General features: G+C 37.1%; 1 protein-coding gene and 1 long non-coding RNA gene across 3 annotated transcripts in view; one reads left to right on the top strand and one right to left on the bottom strand.

The window, feature by feature from the left end:
- The window catches only part of LOC134760293 (uncharacterized), a 121836-nt gene that overhangs the window by 42344 nt on the left and 56885 nt on the right, over positions 1 to 22607 (top strand). The gene's annotated exons all lie outside the window — the stretch shown is intronic.
- The window catches only part of DSG4 (desmoglein 4), a 38443-nt gene that overhangs the window by 2990 nt on the left and 12846 nt on the right, over positions 1 to 22607 (bottom strand). Inside the window, exons 6-15 of the mRNA XM_002828141.3 lie at positions 21396 to 21562; positions 21006 to 21140; positions 19906 to 20091; positions 12709 to 12980; positions 11232 to 11371; positions 8617 to 8835; positions 5867 to 6163; positions 2630 to 2769; positions 2413 to 2476; positions 763 to 980 (exon numbers count right to left, since the gene is read on the bottom strand). Of these exons, the coding sequence (XP_002828187.3) occupies positions 763 to 980; positions 2413 to 2476; positions 2630 to 2769; positions 5867 to 6163; positions 8617 to 8835; positions 11232 to 11371; positions 12709 to 12980; positions 19906 to 20091; positions 21006 to 21140; positions 21396 to 21562 (1838 nt within the window). The remainder of the gene's footprint in view (positions 1 to 762; positions 981 to 2412; positions 2477 to 2629; positions 2770 to 5866; positions 6164 to 8616; positions 8836 to 11231; positions 11372 to 12708; positions 12981 to 19905; positions 20092 to 21005; positions 21141 to 21395; positions 21563 to 22607) is intronic.

The following is a 22607-nucleotide window of genomic DNA, read 5'->3' as shown; positions in this document are numbered from 1 at the left end:
ACAAAATTTCATTTTTTATGGCTGAATAATATTCCATTGGGTATATGCATCACATTTTAAAAGTCCAATCATCTGTTGATGGACACAGGTTGATTCCATGTATTGGCTACGTGACTAGTGCTGCAATAAACATGGGGGTGCATATATTTCTTTGATATACTGATTTCCTTTCTTTTGGATATATACCCAGCAGTGCTATTGCTGGACCCCTTTTCTTAGTGAAGGTCAGTTGATGGATAAGTCACTGGACTGAGAATAGGAGAGCTATCTTCTAGGTCTTAATCTAGCACGAGTTGTGGTGATGCTGTGTTCCTGAGTTTTAACTCCTTTCGTTCCCAATTCTTTTTATTTTCTCTTTTCTGTTGGAGGCTCCGGGAGAACATGAAGGACATCAAAAACAGAGGTCATAAATGCACCTTTTTTTTCTCCTTGATGAGCATTTTCCTGCTTTGCTACTGCTATGGGAAACAAGGTGAGGAATCAAGGAAACAGAAGATAGAAAAATGGAAAAGGGAAGTGGAGAATGATGAGGGGTGTGGCCTTGTTCACAGTACTAAGATGAGCTGTGGCAGTTGAATGCGAAATCCTGTGGCAAATTAGTATCTTGTGTTTTAAGGAGAAGTGAAATATTTTTTATTCAGGTTTGGGATAGGGTTGAGAATAATAGCATATTTCAGAAGAGGCCTACTACCATTGTGAGTATTTTACTATTATTATTATTCAATCTCAAGACGATTTTGTGTGTGACTGTGAGGGCATTACCTCCGAGAAGTAGCTGTCCAAGAACGCCATGTTGATGTCTGAGTCTGCGTAGTCCCGCAGGGTTCCCATGGTAGAGCTCCTCTTCCTTGAGGCCCCTGCGGCTCCTGCGGCCCCTGCGGCCATGAGGCCAACGGCTGTCCCCATACCTGTGTTGAGCTCCACTCCCGATACACCTCCTTCCGCCGTGCCCCCGGCTGCATAGGTGTTGGTGTAGATTTCTGAAAAGGGAGGATGTTAGTGTAACAGCGCTCGAGTTGCCTGCAGCGCGCATCTGCCTAAAACGCCGCCACCGCCATCTGCGGTGCCACCACCACCCGGCAAGGCGTAGGCACTAAAAAGCTGACAAAGAGCGATACGAGTTACACCGATACATCTCCAGGCTTGTTGACCAAATAAAAGTAAATTAATTACACAGATGGAGTCAGTGGTGGGACGTGGCCTTCCCACATTTGCACAGACTTCGCCCTAGACTTAAAGGTGTAGAACTTGCCAAGAGGAACTACAAGCAGGCGCCCGTTCCCGCCGTGGCTGCTGCGGGCTTGACCCACCCGGGAGCCCTCCAAAGCAAGGCCAGCGACGGGATTGCAGAAACTGAGCTCATAGTCCTCCTTCACTCCGTAACAGGATGGAGCTGGGCTCACAGGGATGTTCAGTCACCGAGTTTCTTTGCATGCAAAGGGCCAAGCTTGGGATACTAAGGAATCAGAGAAAGCTCACGTGCACTGCAGAATTAAGCACCCTCTCTATTTGGTGCAATCATTGCCATATAGCTAAGTAGTGTGTTCAGTATTCTTAGATATGCGTGGGGCTGGTAAGATAGGAGAGTTTACAACACTCTTTTGAGGCAAAAGCTTGTCTGACTTTAAGAAAAGTTATTCAGTGTATTATTAGAGTACATTTACTGCCTTTTCTTTAGCTCTTAAAAAAAAACAGCTTGTATTATAAATAATTACTACAGTAGCATGTACTCCGTGCCAGGCACTACTCTAACATATATTTTGTGATATATGTATATATACACACTTATATATGTGTGTGTGTATATATAGACACACATACACATGTATGTTATATATAATAAAATAATCTATACAATATATGTATGTATTATATATTACATATATAATACATATTATTTACTCCTCACAGCAACATTTTAAAGTAGGTACTATCATAAGCTCAATTTTAAAGATAAGGAAACTGAGGCCCAGTGAGGTTAAATGTCTTGACTAAGGACTTATTACTACAGGCTGAGCATCCCAAATCCGATAATCAAGAATCCAAAATGCTCCTAAGTCTGAAACTTTTTGATCACCATGGCACAAAAAGTTTGAGCCAAACTCAAACTCATGGTCCTATGCATTTCAGATAAAAGATATGCAACCCTTAAGCAAGTGGCAGAGCTGGGAATCAAACCCAAGCATTCTGCTTCCAGAGTTTGCTCTTTTAACTGCTGTGTCATACGTCACTGCCTGTAGTTTCAGATAGAAAAAAAAAAGTGGCTACTTCAAATAGGTCACATTCCCTCTAATTATACTGTCACCCAAAGAGATTGACAGACTTTTCCATAAGGTACTTTTACATGAAGTTGGTCTGGTTGAATAATTTTGAAAAATTTAAAAGGAAAAACAGATTTTGGTGTCTACTGACCAGAGGAATCCATCCGATCCTGGGTATTTGAGGCTGTCATGGGTGCACATATATTTGACACATCCTGAAAAGAAAAATAAACGTTTAAAAAACAAATGCTTTATGTTAAACATTTAAAAACTGACATCTGTTCATTTTTGTGCAGTATGTAATTGTTAAGACATGCTCAATTTCCACTGAAACTCCACACTTCTCTGGAAAGTGACAGTCCACTTACCCTGTCCTCGGGATGGGCCCCTTCAATTCTCCAAGACTGCATCACTCCTTCTCCACCCTCAGGCACAGGAGCAAATCTTGTTCCCAGGCCTTCTGGCTGTCTCTGTTTGCAGCAACACAGGAGCAGCAAGAGTGGAGCCACTGCCCAAGAAAGTGACAATGTCGAGTTAACACAAATTGCTCAGTTTAGGAAGTCACTGGATGAATCATTTTGGGGAGCATTTGGTGGCAGTATATTTAGAACAAAAATACAAATATATGTAAGAAAATCTCATTTTTTTCCTTTAGGGGACTGAGTATACATATCCACTTTTATAAATACAACACCACCAAATCACATAGAACTTTAGTGCTAGATGGCAAGGAGTTTGAGATCAGGTAATTGAATTTCTTTACTGACAGATTAGGAAAGTAAGGTTGTCTTTAGTCGAAGACTCTTGAGCTGGTTGGGGCAGATGGACACATACATGTAAGTTAAACGCATCATGAATATATGTTATCAAGAGGATTGAATACAGGATTCAGCTATAGGACCTGGAGATAGGACCTATCTTCAATCCTTATCACAGTTACACTTAAAATAGAAGTCAAATAATACTCACTAAATTTAATGGAGATATTTACAATTATTTTAAGACTTTGTTTACAGACTATAATGAAAAATTAAAGCTATCAAAAATGTTTAGCTATCCAAGTGTTTCTTCTAAGAGGAAATTTCCTATTTGTTACCCTAATAATCACCTCAATTCTATATTTTAATCCATAAGTATAGACACTGATTAAGTTTTCTAAGATTCTAGAATACACTCTGTTTAATTCTTTGGGCCCACTCTAGTTGCTTTTCATACTTTCCTAATTCTCTAGCACGGCATGCATTTTACTAAGTGGGTTAATTAAAGATATAGAATAGAAGGATAAATGCTTGAGGGGATGGATGCCCCATTCTCCAGGATGTGATTATTTCACGTTGCGTGCCTGTATCAAAGCAGCTAATGTACCCCATAAATATGTACACCTATTATGTACCCACCAAAATTAAAAATTAAAAACAGATACAAAAGAAGAGAATATCAAAGTTGCAAAATCAACTTTAGTCTTATTACAACAATTAATTTGGCAATTTTGCCATCTGCACTATGAACAGTGAAAGGTCAAGTTATACCTTTCCACAGCATTTTCTGGAAAAGGGCTAAAACTAGAATTGGTAGCCCCTAGGCCATGGTTCCACCTATTCTATATTTCTGTGAATTTAAATGTGAGCTGGATCATGTACCATTGCAGGCATGAACTCTAACAAAGGCACTATCTAATAAATGAAATGAAGTGTTTTTAGCACATACCCAATACAATTACTGTATGTGTAATCTCATTTGGAGCTAACATCAAAAGTGTCAATTTGAGGCCCTTTGGGAACATAGGTTTGGGCTCAGATCCCTCCCACTACCATCACACTGCCCCCCTCTCCTAAAATAGACCATGGACTTCTCCATTGAAGACAAGTGTCCATAGGGGTATTCCTCTCCTATTCTACAATCAATCAGTTGAACAACTCTCATGCTTTCTTTGACTGGGTCAGGAAAAAGTCTTGAAATTCTTAGTGCTAACCTTATGGAAATGCAGCTGACACTGGGTTTTTAGCCCTGAACTGCACATTAGTCTCACCAAAGGGCTTGAACATGCTGATGCTTGGTCTCATCTTGAGTATGACTCAAGTATGAGTAATTTTGGAAGACCTTTAACTAATTCTTATGTACAACTAGGGTTGAGAACCACTAACTCAAAGCTTACCTGAAAACCACTACTCAATTGCCCTAGAGTTATATTCTGGGAAAATATCTCTAATATCATTGTGAGAATCACTCATGATCTTTGCATAGCTTTGAAACCTTACAGATTATTTCAAGAAAGAAATCCTCACCAAAAGTCAACTGTTATTTTTTATGCCTTGAAATGATTACATTTTAATTAGTGCTCATCCCTGAAAACATAGCAACAATACAGTTTGACAAATTTAATTCTCTTTAATTTTAGAACCCAGCTTTTGATCCCCATAAAACCTAAATATTGCAAGGGCAACCTAAAATGTATGAAGTACTCTTCCTCTGAGGATCTATATGTTTAAAAAAATTCTATGGGGAAAGGAGGGCCCTTTTTGGGAAATTTTTGTTTGGTGATCTTGCCACTTCTGTGACCAGTCTTAGTGTAGGAACTCACCCAGAGCCCAGAGGCTAATTCTCTGTTCTAGTCTCTTCTACTTGCTTCCTACCGCAGGGTCACCGGCGCTCATCAGCTCTCATCGACTCTTCTGTGCCATTGTACTGAAGCCCAGAATGCCTGGTGTGTCATGAACATGCCTCCATGCTGGCTCCCAGCCTCCCTTTTAGCCTCTCTGCTTCCTAGGTGTGCTATGCTCTTCCATATCTTGCTCCCTTTTGTTTGTGTGTGTGTTTTTTTGTTTTTTTTTGTGTGTGTGTCTTTGATTACCTTTCAAATTTCCTTAGACATCATCCTCCTTTAAAAGAAATCCTCAGCAGGGTGCAGTGGCTCACGCCTGTAATCCCAGCACTTTGGGAGGCCAAGGCGGGTGGATCACGAGGTCAGGAGTTTGAGACCATCCTGGCTATCACGGTGAAACCCCGTCTCTACTAAAAATACAAAAATTAGCCAGTCATGGTGGTGGGCGCCTGTAGTCCCAGCTACTTGGGAGGCTGAGGCAGGAAAATCATTTGAACCTGGGAGGCGGAAGTTGCAGTGAGCCGAGGTTGCACCGCTGCACTCCAGCCTGGGCAATAGAACAAGATTCCATCTCAAAAAAAAAAAGAAAAAAGAAAAAGAAAAAGAAAAAAAATCCTCAGCTTTTCAGGCTCACCTCAAAATCCACTTTTCCAAAAAGATTGTCCTAACTTTTCCACATTGACTTAATTGCTTCTGCCTCTCTACTCTTAAAGCGTTTTAAGGAAATTTCCATGATGGGATTTGTTTTGTGCTTTTAGGTAGTATATGTAGTGATTTGCATGTGTTTCCCATTTTTAGGACTCTCACTCACCCTAGGCTTTCTTAGTTATCATTGTGGATTAAGCACATATACTTGTCAGTCCCATTGTTTATTTCTAAGGCACTCAAAAATTGCTAGAGATACCAAAAAGAAATGGCTCCACGGACCTAACCATCCCAGCGAGCCTCGTAACAGTCCTATTTTGAAGAACTATTGAAAAGAAGGATTTAATTGAGTACTCACAAAGCAGTAGCAGGATGCCCAGAACCATCATGCCGATCCCTGCTGGTCCAAGACCAACATTTGAAACTCCAGCTTGGTCTTCAGTGACAGGCCCATACGTGTCACCAGTTATATCCTCTGTGTAGATGCCCGCGGCACCAGAGTCCAGGCACATGTGGTTGTCATCGCAATCGCAGGCATATAACTGCACCATCTGTGCCAATTCACATGCTCTGTTATAGCTGTCCTTCACCAGGATTGGGATTTCATAAAATCCTGGAGATAAAACCTGCTTAGCCGTAAGGATTGCCGAGGTAGCTGAAATGGAAGAGAGGAAACAGAAAATAAATGGAAATTCCTTGGTGGGCTGGGCGGGTGGTTAACTCTCCCTAATACCAAACATTGACTTAAAACACTTGATTTTTCATGCTTTCTTAGTCATAAAGCCCCTTGTACTTTTTTTAACATTTATTTTATTTATTGTTATTATTATTATTCTTGTTATCTTTGAGACAGGGTTTCATTCCTATTGCCCAGGTGGGAGTGCAGTGGCACAAACATGACTCACTGCAGCCTTGACTTCCTAGGTTTAAGTGATTCTCTCATCTCAGCCTCCTGAGAAGCTGGGACTACAGGCATGTGGCACCATGCCCGGCTAATATATATATATATATTTAGTAGAGGCAGGGTTTTGCCATATTGCCCAGGGCGGTCTTGAACTCCTGGGCTCCAGCGATCCACCTGCCTTGGCCTCTTAAAGTGCTTGGATTACAAGCATGAGCCGTTCTGCCTGGCCTTTTTTTGTTTCCTTTCTTTCTTTCTTTTTTTTTTTTAACATTTATGACTAATTTTTAAATAAGTATTGCTTACTGCTGGATTGCTACTTCTACAATGCAGGCAAGGACCTTGTTGCATCTTCCCAGAGCAACAGTAATTGGCATATAATATACATTCAATAAATATTTGCCCAATGAATAAATAATATTGAGCTGAAAGAAAATATTAGAAGTCTTCTATTTAGGACTACAGTTTACACAATACCCTCCTTAAGACTGTTCAAAATTGTTGCTCTTTCATTTAAAATTGTTCAAATTCTCCTAATTCTTTGTGCTATCATTGTCTATGAATTTTTATAAAACATATTGCCTAAAATATTGGTTGGAATTTATTTATTAATACAAGGAGTGTTACGAGATGATTAAATTTACAGCTAAACCATGAATAGTAACTGATTGATCCATAGCACACAATGTTTTTTATTATGATGTTTTATTATCCTCAGTTAGCTAGATGGCAAGCCAGCTATGTCCACCAAAATCTAACCTGTGCACAAGGTAAAAATGAGATAAGACAATGCCACAGCACATTAAGTGAAGTTCATTCTGTTCTAAAACACCAGCAAGCATTGAAACAGGTCCCTAGGAATACTATCTCCAGTGTGGTTATATTTTTTATTGGCAAACCTGTAATAGCTATAATATTATACCTCCATGCAGAACATTTTTTCTTATATGTGTAATCATAATATCTAGGATCTGAATGAGGAAAAAAGTGGTTAGCAATTATTATTGTTTATGAATGGGCTATTGAGCTTTATAGGAGATGGTGAATTCAGAGTTGACTTGATATTAATGGAATTGCTTTAACGTGATTAACTTTAAAAAATATTAAAGTGGTTTTGTTGAAAAGAGCTAAAGGTTTGATGGTAAAAACAAATTGCCTAATTTCTTACTTTGACCAAGTCTTTATTGGTGGTATTTTCCCCACCTTATTTTAGGGTTTCTCCATTCTGTAAATAGAGGGGCTTGGTGGCCTCAAAGAGGTGGGAAGTATTTCCTCTCACCCTGGGCTCTGTAGTCTGATGGCCACCGACTAGCCCATGAGATTTTCCCTGTAGCCCCAAATGAATATGAGATTAGGGAGCTATCTTAGCCCAAATGAGATCCTCTCATAGCATTTTCTTTTTTATTATGCACTTAACGTTTTAGGAAAAAGAACCCAAGGTAGATAAAATGTTATGTTATCTGAAATTTATTCTTAATTTTTATCAATGTCAGCCATTCAGTTGTATGTAGTTATAGTCAAGATACATACATATACAACTTCGTGATCTATTTTTCACTTTACTTTCTTTGGTTTATGCATTCTTTTGTATCTACATTGCATAATTCTAATTTTAGTGACTGTATATTATTAGCACATCTTAATAATATGTACTATAGTTTGTTTAATCATTCCTCTAATATTGAGCAATTCGGATTTAAATTTTTACCCTTAAAAATAAGTCTGAACTCATAGTTATTGTTAAAAATAATTTAATTGATTTTATGTGCTCCTAAGTGAGCAGTAAATATTTAAATGTATCTATGGGATATATGAGTTTCAGAGACATTTATGTGATTTGTCTGAATTTATTCAGAATAGGGAATTGTGACATTCTTAATTTATGAGTTTGTTAAGGGTTCTGTTTATTTTAAACTGAATAAATATTGGTTTAATGTTTTACCTACTCAAAATGATGGGTAAACTGGTATTTATCTACTACTATTTGTAAATTAAATATTAATGAAACATTTTGACTCATTTCATTTCAGTTCAAAATTTTATCAAATATCCTCTGTGTACAGGACATATTTTTTTCATTTAATGTTAATATGGCAAGAATTGTGGAAACAGAAGTAGAATGTTTTATTAAGTGACTTGACACATTTTTTGGTAATTGTTTTCCTTTTGGACTTAAAGTCCAAAAAGCAAGCTTACGTTTCACTTACCATTTGTTGATCTGACATCCCACATGTCAGCTGTTCCTGGTGGCTCATCAACAACACAGAAAGTAAACGGAGACCCATAAGAATGTTCATTAACAGAGATAAGGACTGATGGAGAGTCAATGCAGATGGTTCTTCTTTCAGGAAAAATGTTTGGACAATAATCATTGATATCAGGAACCTCAATACATATGGTTCCTGTAGCTGTTTTTCCAGAGCCGTCTGAAAGAGTAAGTGTCATAGGTGTTGAGGTAAATGGTGTTAGGGAGAAAACTCTTTCTCATATCCCCTGATGATGCCATGGAACTTGTAGGAAACATATACGTGACTTGGGAGGCTTGACAGGTTCCTGCCCGCTTCAGTGACCCAAAGTCACTCTTCCCTTTGTATGTGCTACCTTCCAGCCACACTGCTTCTTTTGAGTTCTTTAAACAAGTTTCTTTTTTACTCTGGACTCTGGCACATTCTTTTCACCCTTCCTAAAATGTTTTCCACCCTCATTTCATTTTGCTAATTCTGACACATCCTAAGGCGCAAAATCAAATGTTCTTCCTCAGAGAAGGTTTACTGCTTTCTAATCTCACCCTGTTCCCATAAATTAGACCCCCAGGTCAGTTATGGACCTCCATTCAGGATGCTCACTGAGTCCTGTGTTTGTAGAAATAACCACAGTTGAAATAAATACTTGTTTGTGTTTTTCTTCTGTGCTCACTGTTTATTTTAATTGCATCTGTTACATGCTATTTCTTTCTGAAATGGCGTTTCTGAAAACAAATATAAGTGTATCAGATTTTTCCCTAATCCACTTGAAACAAGTTTTTGGATAGTATAATTTATCAGAAAGGGCCAAAGATTAAAGATTAGGAGTCTAGGAGCTTTTTAGTCCACTTTTCTACTCTATGTTCTGTTACAGCGAATACAGAATTTTTTTTGCTTGTTTTTAACTTGAAAAGAATCTTAGCTTTCTCGCTTTTAAACTAGAACATTGTCATCTCTGGGGTACCTTACTAGGTCCTTTTCTGAGAAAGCAATAAATTCCTTTTACAGATGTTTTCTGTGTGCCTAAGTAGTAGTCATTGAGGTAATTGAATGAGAATAAACTGAGAACCTACCTATAGTCTATATGATTTTGTATAATATGTTTATATACCCTATTCAGCATTGGACTTGTTTTCACTAGATGAAAGATGTCGATTTCACTTAGTTTCTCATTAGAAAGGCATCAGATTATTCCACAGATTGTTTTATTTGTCATTCTTTGATCTTTGGTAGCTCTTCTATTACCTTGTGATTGGCAACCAAAGCTCAAGCTATTGCTTATAGTGTTTGCTTCCCGATAAAGTTTGCTCTGCATAGAGGTCTGTCTCTTCACCTGATGACGGTGTGTGCTGAAGCAAACTTATTCCAACCATTCAGATGGCTCTGTGCCAGTGCAGACACTCTGCTTAGGTGAATAAACAATCAGCTTTTTTTCTGGATTTCTCTTGGTACATTTTGACAGCACTTTCTCTCTCTTTATTTGCTTGGAGTGGCTAATTATTTATTCTAGCATTTGAAGATTTTTCACATATGACCAATATGCAAACATAGGGTGCAATCAACATGGTTAGAATCCATTTTCAAATTAGATCTTCCAGAATACTGATAATAAATAAGACAATGTTATTTATAAAACTGACCCAGGAGTTAAAATTTACCCGCCACAGGATGAAGCCCAGGATGTACAGACGATAGTTGGTTTGGTTTTATCATGGTTTCTTTTTGAATTTTATGCTGCTTCTTTATCTTTACTTTTGTTTTGATACTAGAAAGGTCAGCTATAAACTCAGTGCAAACCTACAGTATCTGTCTTACATTAGGCATGTATCTCGGACACCTATCTTTCCCCTTCTTCACGGTTCCTGACCTTTGTCTCTTGTTTTGTTCTATAGCAGCTGGTTTCCTAGGCACTGCTTCATAGAATCGTTAACTATTGATAAATAAACAAATCCTGTTGCTGCTCACCAAGAGGACTGCTTAACAGATTTACCCATGTGAGAAGTGGCTCACTTACAAGTTAAGTCAGCGCATCTGTATTTACGACTTTTAATATGGATCTTATATTTGGACTAACCTGTGCTTTCTTGGTCCATAGCATCTTACTATGGAAATATGTCTAATCAAGCAACACTCACACAAGCTTCTCACTGTAGTTCAGTTTTAATGGCTCGAAAATAATTGTATTCTTGGAGACATTGCCTTCCCACAAGGTGATCCCCGAATGAACTTTGTCGAGCATGTAGCCCTTACTTTAAGTAAACGTTCCCAACATACCCTACAAGTGAGATTAGCCATACTCAAGAGACAAAGTCATAATCAGAAGATGAATTATATTTTAACTTTTATGCTGTAAGCCATATACAACTCATTTTTGGAAGCAGATGAAATAAACTATGGCTTAAGTGTAAATTATGATTTTAATTGACTTCAATTCTTGATTTGAAGTGTTTAGGGCTTTCTGTAAGTCTTGATTACACCATTAAAAATGTCTGAGTCACTCAAATATCAGCATTAGAATAACATAATATTTAATATAATAGTACTAGTTTTCTTAAAATAGTGAAAATAAATTTTCTTACCATCTATAGCCAGGATCTCTGCTGTGTATATCCCATTGATAATATATTTTGACTTCTTATCAAATTCTCTAGAAAATTGTATCTCACCAGTTCTTGAATCAATTTTTAACCAGCTGCCTGCATCATGCCCTATGATATATCTGTTTTTAAATAAAAAAGTTTGTTATTATGCTTTTATGAAAGTTAGTACTTTTAAATCACATAAGAGCTACAATGTGGCAAACTTTAATATTGTGTTTTTATGTTTTATAGTGATGATTGCCTTGGTTTATAAAAAGGATATATATATCAATAAAAATTCAATGATAAATACATTAATATACAGGTCTGCAAGTTTTAAAATTTCATCATTTTTACTCTTCTGGCTCCTAGGATAATTGTTAATAAAATGTATGAGTTTATTTCAGCTCTATTTATTAAATCATAGCAATATAAAACATCCTTTATTCATTTTCAGAAACAAATATTGCTTATTTATTTTCACATGTGGTATACTTAGGATTTTTTTTGTGGCTTTTCAGCCATGTTGATTTCAGAGCACCTCACTGATAGCCTGTTGGGGGCTTGTGGTATCCTCTGTTCAGTGTCTCTATCTGGATCTTGTTACAGATGATAGATTTAAAGTGCTTGACCTCACTGGAAGAAGATCTGGTCTTTACCAGGCACAATTTCAAGTCTTCAGTTCTTTTATCTGAACTGCTTTTACCTCCACTCATCCTGGCAAACTTCACAGGTTTTTTTGAGTCTGTCAATTTGTTAACTGATTTAATAACTAAAACTGTGAACATCAAAGTAACTTATAAGTCAGTAGACTTTGTTTACTCCAAGAATATTGGGAAGAAGAAAAGGATATAGAGAAGGGCAGGATATAGAGAAGACCTGTGTACTTCACTGTGGTTATTTCCAGAATATTTTACATTGTTCTAATTCACGTATAATCTATGTACCTAGTGCCCCAATAGTATCTTTTTATTTCTCCTCTTCTGACTCTCCTTATGCCTATCAATTTTCTAAAACACTGTTTTTAGCTTCTATGATTGTGTTTTTTCTCTTAGATTAAGCAGAGGATTGAAATTAGTCTCAAAGTCATATTAACACAGGTTTAAGAAAACAAGCAGTGACTCAACTTTTATGGTGTCTTATTGCCCACAATATGGCTTAATCGGCCCAGCTCCAGGGTAGTACAAACTGGCCACAAAAGATCAAAAAGACTTATGGAGTAATTTAGGAGGCTCTTTGATCTTACAATTACTCACTGGACACAATTACTTTTATAACTAGTTGGAGCCCTTACATTATTGAAGCCTCTAAAACACTTAAAATTCTAAGATTTCAATGCTCTAATAGTCTTTTGAATCAAAGGAATAATAAAAGCAAAAAAGCCCTCCAAAAGTATTACAACCAACATATACTAGCACATGCTACATGAATTAACACTGGATAGAACCATAGAACACGAAGAAAATATTTGCAGTACCTGACATCGGTTGCAGGGTTTCCTGTGTCCAAATCTATGGCTGTGTATGTGCCAAGCACATAATTCAATAAGGAACTTCCTTTTATTCCTTCCCGCACACTAAAAGCCATAGTACTTGGATGAAATGCAGGTCCTTCTCTCACGTTAACAACTTGAATTCTCACAGGGGTTGGGTGCATTCGGAATTGAGAAGCAACGGAGTAGTGAAAATCAGCTTGGTTTTTAACTCCGATACTAAGCTGAATATTAGGTGCTTGTTCATAATCCAGCATCTGAAATGAAAGAAAATGAAAAACTCTGAAACAGCAAAGAACTCTCTTTCAATAAAGTAAGAAGCCGTGGTAAAGCAAACCACACATTAGAATAAGGTCCAGGAGATATGCTGTTTAGATTTTTAATTGAAAAAAAATTTACTTATTACTGCATTAGGTATCTTAGATATGTTTTTCTGTTTATCTTTTAGCATAATCAGCTATGTAGATTGTTTAAGCCTGTGATTTTAAATTGGAATAAAATTTTGGAGTTTTGGACTTTTTATACAAAAACGCTGAAATGAAAAACGATTATTTTCCAAATGAGGTGTTTATGAAAAAAAGCTTTAGAATGAAATAAAAACTGTTCACACTATTGAATGAATAAATAAATAGTACCCAGATTTCCTTTATAGAACTCACATCTGAGAATCTTTTGAAAGTATAATCAGCAGAATAAAGGTGCTAATATATATGATGTCACTGAACACATAATTTTTTTTTAATGATGTACTCAACTTATAAAGAATTTATGATGATTATAGTCGCTGGGTCTGGTGGACAGGAAAACTCCTTTATGGGGCATATTCAAATAAGTAAATGCCATGCCCAGAGAAAAGTCACCTTTGAAATGGGTATTCTGGATAAAAAATAGAATCTTTTGATCCAGAATGATTGATGTGGTGACATGAAAAGTCACAATGAAAAAGTAGTTGCAAAGAAAGAATTGCTGAACAATGTTTGCTTAGAAGTGTTCTGGAAGCTAAGCTTCACTTGCAATGCATTTCCAACAGCAGAAGTCAAGATATCAGCAAGGCTTGCCATCAGCAGAACTCTGAGGTAAATCTCTGCTTCTCAGGGAAACTCCCTGACATCATGAATGTTTCCTTAGGTTTTAGAGTTACATCTTTTTAGAAGAGCTGATAAGAAAAACATTCATAGAAATTTACTTAGGTTCTTCTTTGGACATGGCTCAGCATGCCGTGCTTGAATTTCAGCCAAAACCCTTGAGGTCTGAGATTTTGATTCCTTTTGCACATCTGTTTACAGATCCACATAATACCTAGTCCACTGGTCCACATAATAGACCACCCCACATGATACTTAGCACAGAACTGAATATAAATTATGTACTCAAAAATCACTTTTCAACTGGAAGAGATCTTTCTTCTACTAATCATTTTTTTATTTAATAGAATTCCATGCTATCTTCAAATAAATGAAAAATCAAGAACCTCAATTTTTTTTTTTTTTTTTTTTGAGACAGGGTCTCATTCTGTCGCTCAGGCTGGAGTGCACTGGCACAATCTCAGCTCATTGCAACCTCTGCCTCCTGGGTTCAAGCAATTCTCCTGCCTCAGCCTCCCAAGTAGCTGGGACTATAGGCATGCACCACCACACCGGGCTAATTTTTGCATTTTTAGTAGAGACGGGGGTTTTGCCTGTTGGCCAGGCTGGTCTCGAACTCCTGACCTCAGGTGATCCACCTGCCTCGGCCTCTCAAAGAGCTGGGATTACAGGCATGAGCCACTGTGCCCGGCCTGATAACCTCTATTCTGATAGAGAAATCTCTCGTGGTTTTCTTATGTATACACACAAATGCACTTTTGTTTGTAAGAATATTAATAGTTCTCTCCCCATTGAACAGAGTGTGATGAAAATATACCAATATGTGTCTAAAGTTGTATCAATTAAAGATCTTCACATAATCTAGGAACAGGAAATTGGTCTGGGGTCAATCTTTCCTCTAGGAGGAAAGCCAAATAGAGGAAAGGCATAAAATTGTTTATTCATTCTTTTCAAGTGGGGCCCTTTAGTTAGGATTTTCTGATTGTGTCCAGAGGTCAAGGATTGTAAAGAGCAATGGAAACAATGGTTTACCCTGGAGTCTCTTCATAAAGTAAAGGGAGAGGCTGGGGAAACTCAGTCTTTGCAGTTTAAGGAACAAATGAGGAATAACCACTTAACAAGGAACACAGGTGTGTGTTAGAATGGCTGGGGGTTTGACCTGCAGTGACCTAGAGTGAGGCTCTGGAAGGGCTCAGGATGAAGATAACACATCTAGAAATGTATCTGGCTTCTGGCAGGCTTTTGGCTTCTGTAAATTGTAGTATAGAAGCTAAGCTTAGATTCTCACATCCAATTTTTTTGTTCTAATTTAATATGACACTGCTAATTCTAGTGGAGACACTGATTCATTTTAGAATTAAGTATGAAAGAGGGAGAAAGTTAGAATCCAAAAGAGAATGTGATAGTTTTTCAACAGCAGTGGACTGGGGAAATGGTCAAATGTCTGCCTGAGCGTATACGTTCTCATTCCAGGAAGGCTCATTCTCTGGTACAAATGTGTCTGGAAGAGAGAAGCAGGGCACACGCAGCTGGGAAGGAGTTTATAGTGGCACACAGACTTGGAAGGAAAATCTCAGGGTGCTAGTTCTTTCCTAAAATTGGTTTTACTGGCCCCTGATTATACAGTGAGACACGAAGATGGCAGTTAAATATGACTTTGGGACCAGAGAGTTCCGGTTGGATCTTGTCTTTGCCATTCACCACCTGGGTAAATTGAGACTAGCTATTTGTCCTCTTCAATTTTGTTTCACTTTCTCTAAAAATGGAATTACTGGCTGGGTGCGGTGGCTCACGCCCGTAATCCCAACACTGTGGGAAGCTGAGGTGGGCAGATCACTTGAGGTCAGGAATTTGAGACCAGCCTGGCCAACAATGGTGAAACTCCGTCTCTACTAAAAATACAAACATTAGCCGGGTGTGGTGGCACATGCTTGTAATCCCAGCTACTCCGGAGGCTGACGCGTGAAAATTGCTTAAACTTGGGAGGAGGAGGTTGCAATGATCACACCACTGCACTCCAGCCTGGGTGACAGAGTGAGACTCTGTCTCAAAAAAAAAAAAGAAAAAAAAAAAAAAAAGCAATGACCCTATTTTCTTCTGAGAGTTGTGAGGATTAAATGAGATAATATATGTGAACCCTCTGGATACACCTTATAACAGAATAGTTGGTGTTTAGTAATTGCTTAATAAATATTAGAATTATTATAAAAATAGAAAATCAATTTTTTTGTTAGAATTCCAATTGGGTAGCATTTTGCTTTGCTTTTTTCCTCAGTGTTGAAGTCAATGTATATATATATATACACACACACGTATTTATGTTGCTTGTGTTTTCATATACACTTATCAATAAATACCAAGGAGAGGCTGTTATTGACAAAGAGACTTTCATTTTTCTGAGATCTTTCTCTTGTTAAACTGTAAATTCCCTGAGAACAGGGACTATATCTTATTTGCCTTCATGTCCTTAACACATAGCAATTCTCAATAAATCTTTTTTTTCTTCTGCCTCCCCGGTCCGGGTTCAAGTGATTTTCATGCCTCAGCCCTCCCAAGTAACTGGAATTACAGGTGACCGCCCCATCTTTCAGTAGAGACTTGGTTTCACCCTGTTGTCCAGGCTGGTCTCGAACTCCTGGACTCAAGTGACCCTCCCGCCTTGGCCTCCCAAAGTGCTGGGATTACAGGCACGAGCCACCTTAAATCCTTTGAATTGAATCTTTGTAATTTCCTCAGACTAAGAGAAGGGTTATATAAAGCTTAGTCAAAAGTCCAGTTTCCACAAGGTTAAGGGGTATCCTGAATGAAAATGGAGAAGGTGTAAGAGGACATTAGTAACCTCATTCCAAATGTATCTGGAATGAGAGGCTGACCTCTGGCTATTGAAAATGTCAAACATGGGAAAATTACGTGTACGTTCTCTAAAATAGTTCTTTTGGCTAGGCAGTAACACAAACATCAAGGTTTAAAATTTAATTTCAATTAGCCTTTCTCTATTACTTTGGTATTTTTAAGCAAATTTTTTCTTACTCTTTTTAAGAGACTTGGAAAGTTATCATTCAGAAAAAAATAGATAAGGCTTTGTATATACACATCCAAATTACCTTGACAAATTTTTCATGAAATTGATATTTCAGTAGTTTTTTTTTTTAAGCAATTAAGTATATCTTTAAAAAACGTTATCACAGAAGGCATATTACATAAGTCAGATAGTACACTGCCTGCATTGTTAATTTTTTTCATATTTATAATTTTATGCAGAAGTTACAAATGATGCAATCAAGTCCAGTGACTTCTGTTTGGATGACATCTATACCATTAGTTTCAGGTAAATATTATCATCAATACTATTCTCAAATTTTGTGAGTCTCTACTATCTTTCGGACACTGGATCGGGTGCTGGGGGTAGAAAGATATTTAGATCAAGTTCTTTATGTGCACAAAATTCTTCTGTTATTTTAGTAGGTTGGGAGACAGATCAAAAGTGAAGAACAGTTACATATTATGAGATAATATACAAAGTTAGTCACTAAGATGGTAAGAACATAGGTAAGAATTGCATGTTATGTCTAGCTCTTGATTTTTAACCAGGATGCAAGGTTTAACAAATTCTGATCCCTGGAAGAAAAACTTGATTAAATATTCAGAATTTGATATGGTGGGAGGTGACCTCTTGTTCCTCTATTCCTCTTTGTGTTGTATTTGGCGATGGCTCCTATACCCATTCCTTTTTTTTTTTTTTTTTCCATTTTTACTGCCATTGCCTTAGATCAGATGCTTAGTACCCCAGGACTTAATTAATATGATAATAATTTTTATAACTTTGGTGTTTTCAGAGTTGAACTCATGTTGTTATTTATTTATTTATTTAGAGGCAGAGTTTCACTCTTGTTGCCCAGGCTGGAGTGCAATGGTGCAATCTCAGCTCACTGCAACCTCCGCTTCCCGGGTTCAAGCGATTCTCCTGCCTCAGCCTCCCGAGTAGCTGGGATTTCAGGCATGTGTCACCACACCTGGCTAATTTTGTATTTTTAGTAGAGATGGGGTTTCTCCATGTTGGTCAGGCTGATCTCAAACTCCCGACCTCAGGTGATCTGCCTAGCTTGGCCTCCCAAAGTGCTGGGATTACAGACGTGAGCCACTTCGCCAGGCCGGTGTTATTGTTATTTTAGAAAATATCCCAAAGCTTTCCTTGGTCTATAAGTAGGAATTGAAAAACGTTTTTGGTTAAGGGCCAGATAGTAAATGTTCTAGGTTTTAGGGGTCATATCATACATAGTTTCTATCTCAAGTATTCACATCAGCCACTTGAGTGTGGAAACAGCCACAGAAAATACATAAATGAATGTATGTGGTTGTGTTCCAATAAAACTATTTATGAAATGGGACAGGTGAGGACCTCTGGATCACAGTTTGCTGACCTCTGGCCCAAAGCAATGTTTTCCAAACAGAAAGTCCATGATATACTCTTTGAGTCGTTGTGTTCACTTAAGAAATTATAAAATTGTGTGTATTCATTTGGATGACAATCTTATATATAAATATTTTTCATAATTTTGGTGGCTAGCTCTTAAGTTAGTATACCATATGATTTCAGTGTGTATGGTTGTGCTTTGGTGGTAAAGTAGTAATACTAAAATTGCTCAGATACTTGAGAAAGGAAAGAGAAAGACCCAGTGAATAAACGATATGTTTGCATCCAGAAGGCTAAATGGCTTCCTAATATGCTACCTGAAAAAACTTCACAGTAACTTGATGATATGGTTTGGATGTCTGTCACCCACAAATCTCATCTTTAAATGTGATTCCCAAAGTTGGAGATGGGGCCTGGTGCAGGGTGATCGGGCAGACCCCTCACAAATGGTTTAGCACCATATCCTTGGTGATAAATGAGTTTTTGCGAGATCTGGTTGTTTACAAGAGTCTAGGACCTCCCCCTTCTCTCTTTTGCTACTGCCCTTGTCATGTGATACACTGGCTCCCCCTTTGCCTTCCACAATGATTGTAGATTCCTGAGGCCCTCACTGGAAGGACATGTCGGCACTTTGCTTCCTGTATGGCCTGCAAAATGGTGATTCAACTGAACCTCTTTTCTTTATAAATTACCCAGTCTCAGCTATTACTTTATACTAACACAAAAACAGCCTTATGTGCTTGAATAGAGAAAAATAGTAACAGAACTGAATAATCACACTGTAAATCCCACAATCACACTGTGTAGCAAGCTAAAAATATGTGTGTACATATATGTCTTAATATATATTTTCCTGGCTATAAGTGTTGATTATGTTGTTAGCAGCAATTTCCTTTGATAAAAAAATAACAATTTCCCTCATTACAGTAATGTTAATCTGAATCTTATTGGTTTGTGATTTTATTCGTTTCTAATTATAAATTTTTCAGTTTTATCATTGTCAGTGAATTAAAAGCAAGTAATTAAAGAAAAAATAATCTATAGAAAAAAAATCAAACCCAGTATTTCAGTATGCAAGGTTCTCAGCACATCGATTCCAGCTTCACTTCTCTGATCTGACTTCTCATTACTTCCCTACTTGATGCTACCCGCGGGGTTGCTCACCATGCCCTGAACATGCTTCATGTTTTCTCACTCTGTGTGTTTATTTTATTACCCACATTAGCAATCTTAGCTATAACATCTTGCTTAAGCCTTATTTCCTGCATGAAATCTTTTCAGACAAATCTAGCTCAGAAGGATCTCACCGTTTCTTATCTCATTCATTATTTCATATTCCACTCCCTTGGCAATTAATTATGTTTTATATCATGACATCTGTATTATTTATTACACTGTGAACTCCCATACATCATCTAATTTGGGGGTGCTTACCTTATCTTCACAACTAGATATTGGACACTGTCAGAACAAAACAGCCTTCCTATTTTTCTTGATAATAAGTTTTGTGTTGCTAGCTAGGAGATTCAGACTGACATAGCAGTTACTTAGGACCCTTGATATAAGCAATATTCAAAGTTATGAAGTACTTCTTTTGAAGGCAGATTCTGTCTCTAAGGTCATTTAAAACTTCTTTGGAAGAAAATATTGCAGAAGAAAATATTGCAGATCCTTATACTGTACCTTGACAACTTTCAAAATGCCTTCATTGGTTTGTGGGTCTGTTTGAATATCGAACCAATTCCCATCATTTCCAGAGAGAATTAAATATTGCGCCAACCAATTATCAGTGCCTTCTTCATCAAGATCAATTGCTTGTAATCGTATCAGTTCCGAACTTAAACAATTCTCCTCAATACTGGCTGAGTACTAAAATGCAGGGATCAATTTTGTAGTTAATGAATTTTCAAAAGAAGAAACGTACTTAAAACACAATTATTATTTAAAATACTAACAACAAACTATGTCGATGATTTTTGCACCATTATTAAATGCCCATAGTCCAATCAAGAAAATAAGAATAAAATGATTATAAGATAATAAAACTGACATTCATGTGCTGTATGTAAAATCAAGGTCAAATTAGCAGTTTGTTTCTTTCTCTTCTATTTATTTCTTTTTTTTTGCTTATTGTTAATTTTCTTTATTCTTTTCTTTTAGAAAGAGGATAAGATTTTTCCTGTAAAGGGCTGAATAGTAAATATATTAGATATTGTGGGCCAGAGAATTGGTGTTGCAACCCCTCATCTCTGCTGTTGCAGCACAAAGCCCTCACAGACAGTATGTAAAGTCATGAGGACAGATATGCTCTCCAATAACACGTTTTTGTTTTGTTTTGTTTTGTTTTTAAACTGAAACAGACAGCAAGCCAGATTTGGCCCTGCTAGTTTGGATTTTATGCTTCTTTATGCTTAGAGATGAAAATGGAAGTTGAGAATGTCTGGGACTCTAGTAGAATTCATTCAGCAAATCATGAGGCATATACAAAAACATTAATGTTGCTATGTTATTCCCATAGTTAGATCAACAGATTTCTGTGTTTCTGTGAATAGAGTATACAGAATAGATAGTTCGTTGCTTTTACAGAGAAGGCTTGTTTGGAGTAGTGAGTCAAAGACAAACATACAATTTGAAGCTATATTAGTATACATAAGAAATTTCAAAGTTTCTATAACAAAGTTGAGTATGTCCATACATAGGACAGAACAAGGCTCATGAGCCAGCATGAAAGCAAATTCATTATTGACACTTATGGAAAAAGGATGATAAGAATACAAACTTACTGAAGTTTTCTCTAAGGTGGGGAAATTATCGTTGACATCTAAAACCTTGATTCTGCAGTCACATTCAGAAGACAGTCCATCTGCAGCTCCATCCCGATCTGAGCCTCTCACAACAAGGTTGTACATACTGTGTTGCTTAATCAAGATGAAAAAGAACGTAAGACTTAGGTTTTGTCTTGAATAGAATCCAATGCATTCAATGCTATTATTTCTCTACTCTTTTATTTACATATCAAATGAAATTTATATCATTGAGCTTTTAATTTTTATTAAAAATGGATTATTTTCCTTCCTTCCTTTATATTGGAGTAAGGGTACACATGGATCGTTTTATCTTTGTCTTTTCAAAATTGAATTTTTTATTTCTTATTCATTCACAGAAGGCTTTACCTCTCTGTCCAAGAAACTGGACATGGTGCAGACTTCTCCAGTGTACCTATTCATAATGAACATGGGTGAACCTGACGGCTCCTGAGAGACGATCTTGTAGGCAATTTTAGAATTCAGATGATTTTCTTCATCTGCATCTGTGGCACATAACTTTACTACCAATGCATCTAGAAATAGAAATGGAGGTGGAGAATGGTTGGGACTCTTAGAATAAATTCAGCAGATCATTAGGCCTAAGAAGACAGAGTGGTTGGCCTTCTCCTGAATTCTCTCCGTTTGAGTTTTCCATGGGAATATAGTACCATAACTTTCAGCTCTACCAGTCATTAAAAAAAATGTGATTTGCTTTATAAAACCCTTTACTGTTTTAAAAGTACTTGCACTCCTTAAATGATTAAATGCTAAATTAGTAGCAAAACATAGTTCTCTTTAAAGTATGAAAAAGAAGTTCAATAGATTCTTTATCATAAAGCTGAATAAACAGATTTTTATCTGTTTTATTTTTGCCATGGTCTTGTGAAATTATTTTAAAATGCTTAATTAAGGAAGATTATAGTTTAATTAAATGCAACATTGTAATTATTTATTGAACACCTATATTCTTAATTGCCACTTATCCAGAAAGCAGATAATTACTCTTGGTTGCATTGGAAGATAGCACTTTACCAAACAGTCACAAATTTATAATTATTGAAAAGAAGACTTGTCCATAGCAATATAAGAAGTTCCTAATTACTCATAGGTAGAAAGAACAGGTATCTTAGGCAAATCCCCAAGGATGTCAATCTACAGGACAGATTTTTCAGAATTGTCAGGTCCCTGATGTTCTTTTCCTTCCTAGGCAGGGGGACTTGGTTGTGGGTTTCACCTTCTCTTCCTTCACCAGTGTTGTCTTGAGGTATGTTGATGAGGAAGTAAAGATGGACTTTGGAGTCTCTCTTTGTGTTGGCTCTCCTAGGCAAAATCTCTTTGCCTCTCTATGGGAGGACCATCTTAGTTCAAAAAAACATTTTGTGTTTATCTGCCTTTTTTCCTGAAATTAATTTTTCCTATTATTTCCCCCCAAATTTGTGTAGAGATATGTGGGCAGACATAGATTTGAAAGGGAAAGGGACATTAGAGGATTGGGGAACAAACTGATATTCATGTGCTATACATAAAATCAAGGTCAGAAGGCAAAGGGAGAGGAGAGACAGGAAAGTAGCCATATAG

This window comes from Pongo abelii, chromosome 17 (assembly GCF_028885655.2).
Source record: "Pongo abelii isolate AG06213 chromosome 17, NHGRI_mPonAbe1-v2.0_pri, whole genome shotgun sequence".
NCBI lineage: Eukaryota > Metazoa > Chordata > Mammalia > Primates > Hominidae > Pongo > Pongo abelii.
This window is presented reverse-complemented; position numbering and strand designations above follow the sequence as displayed.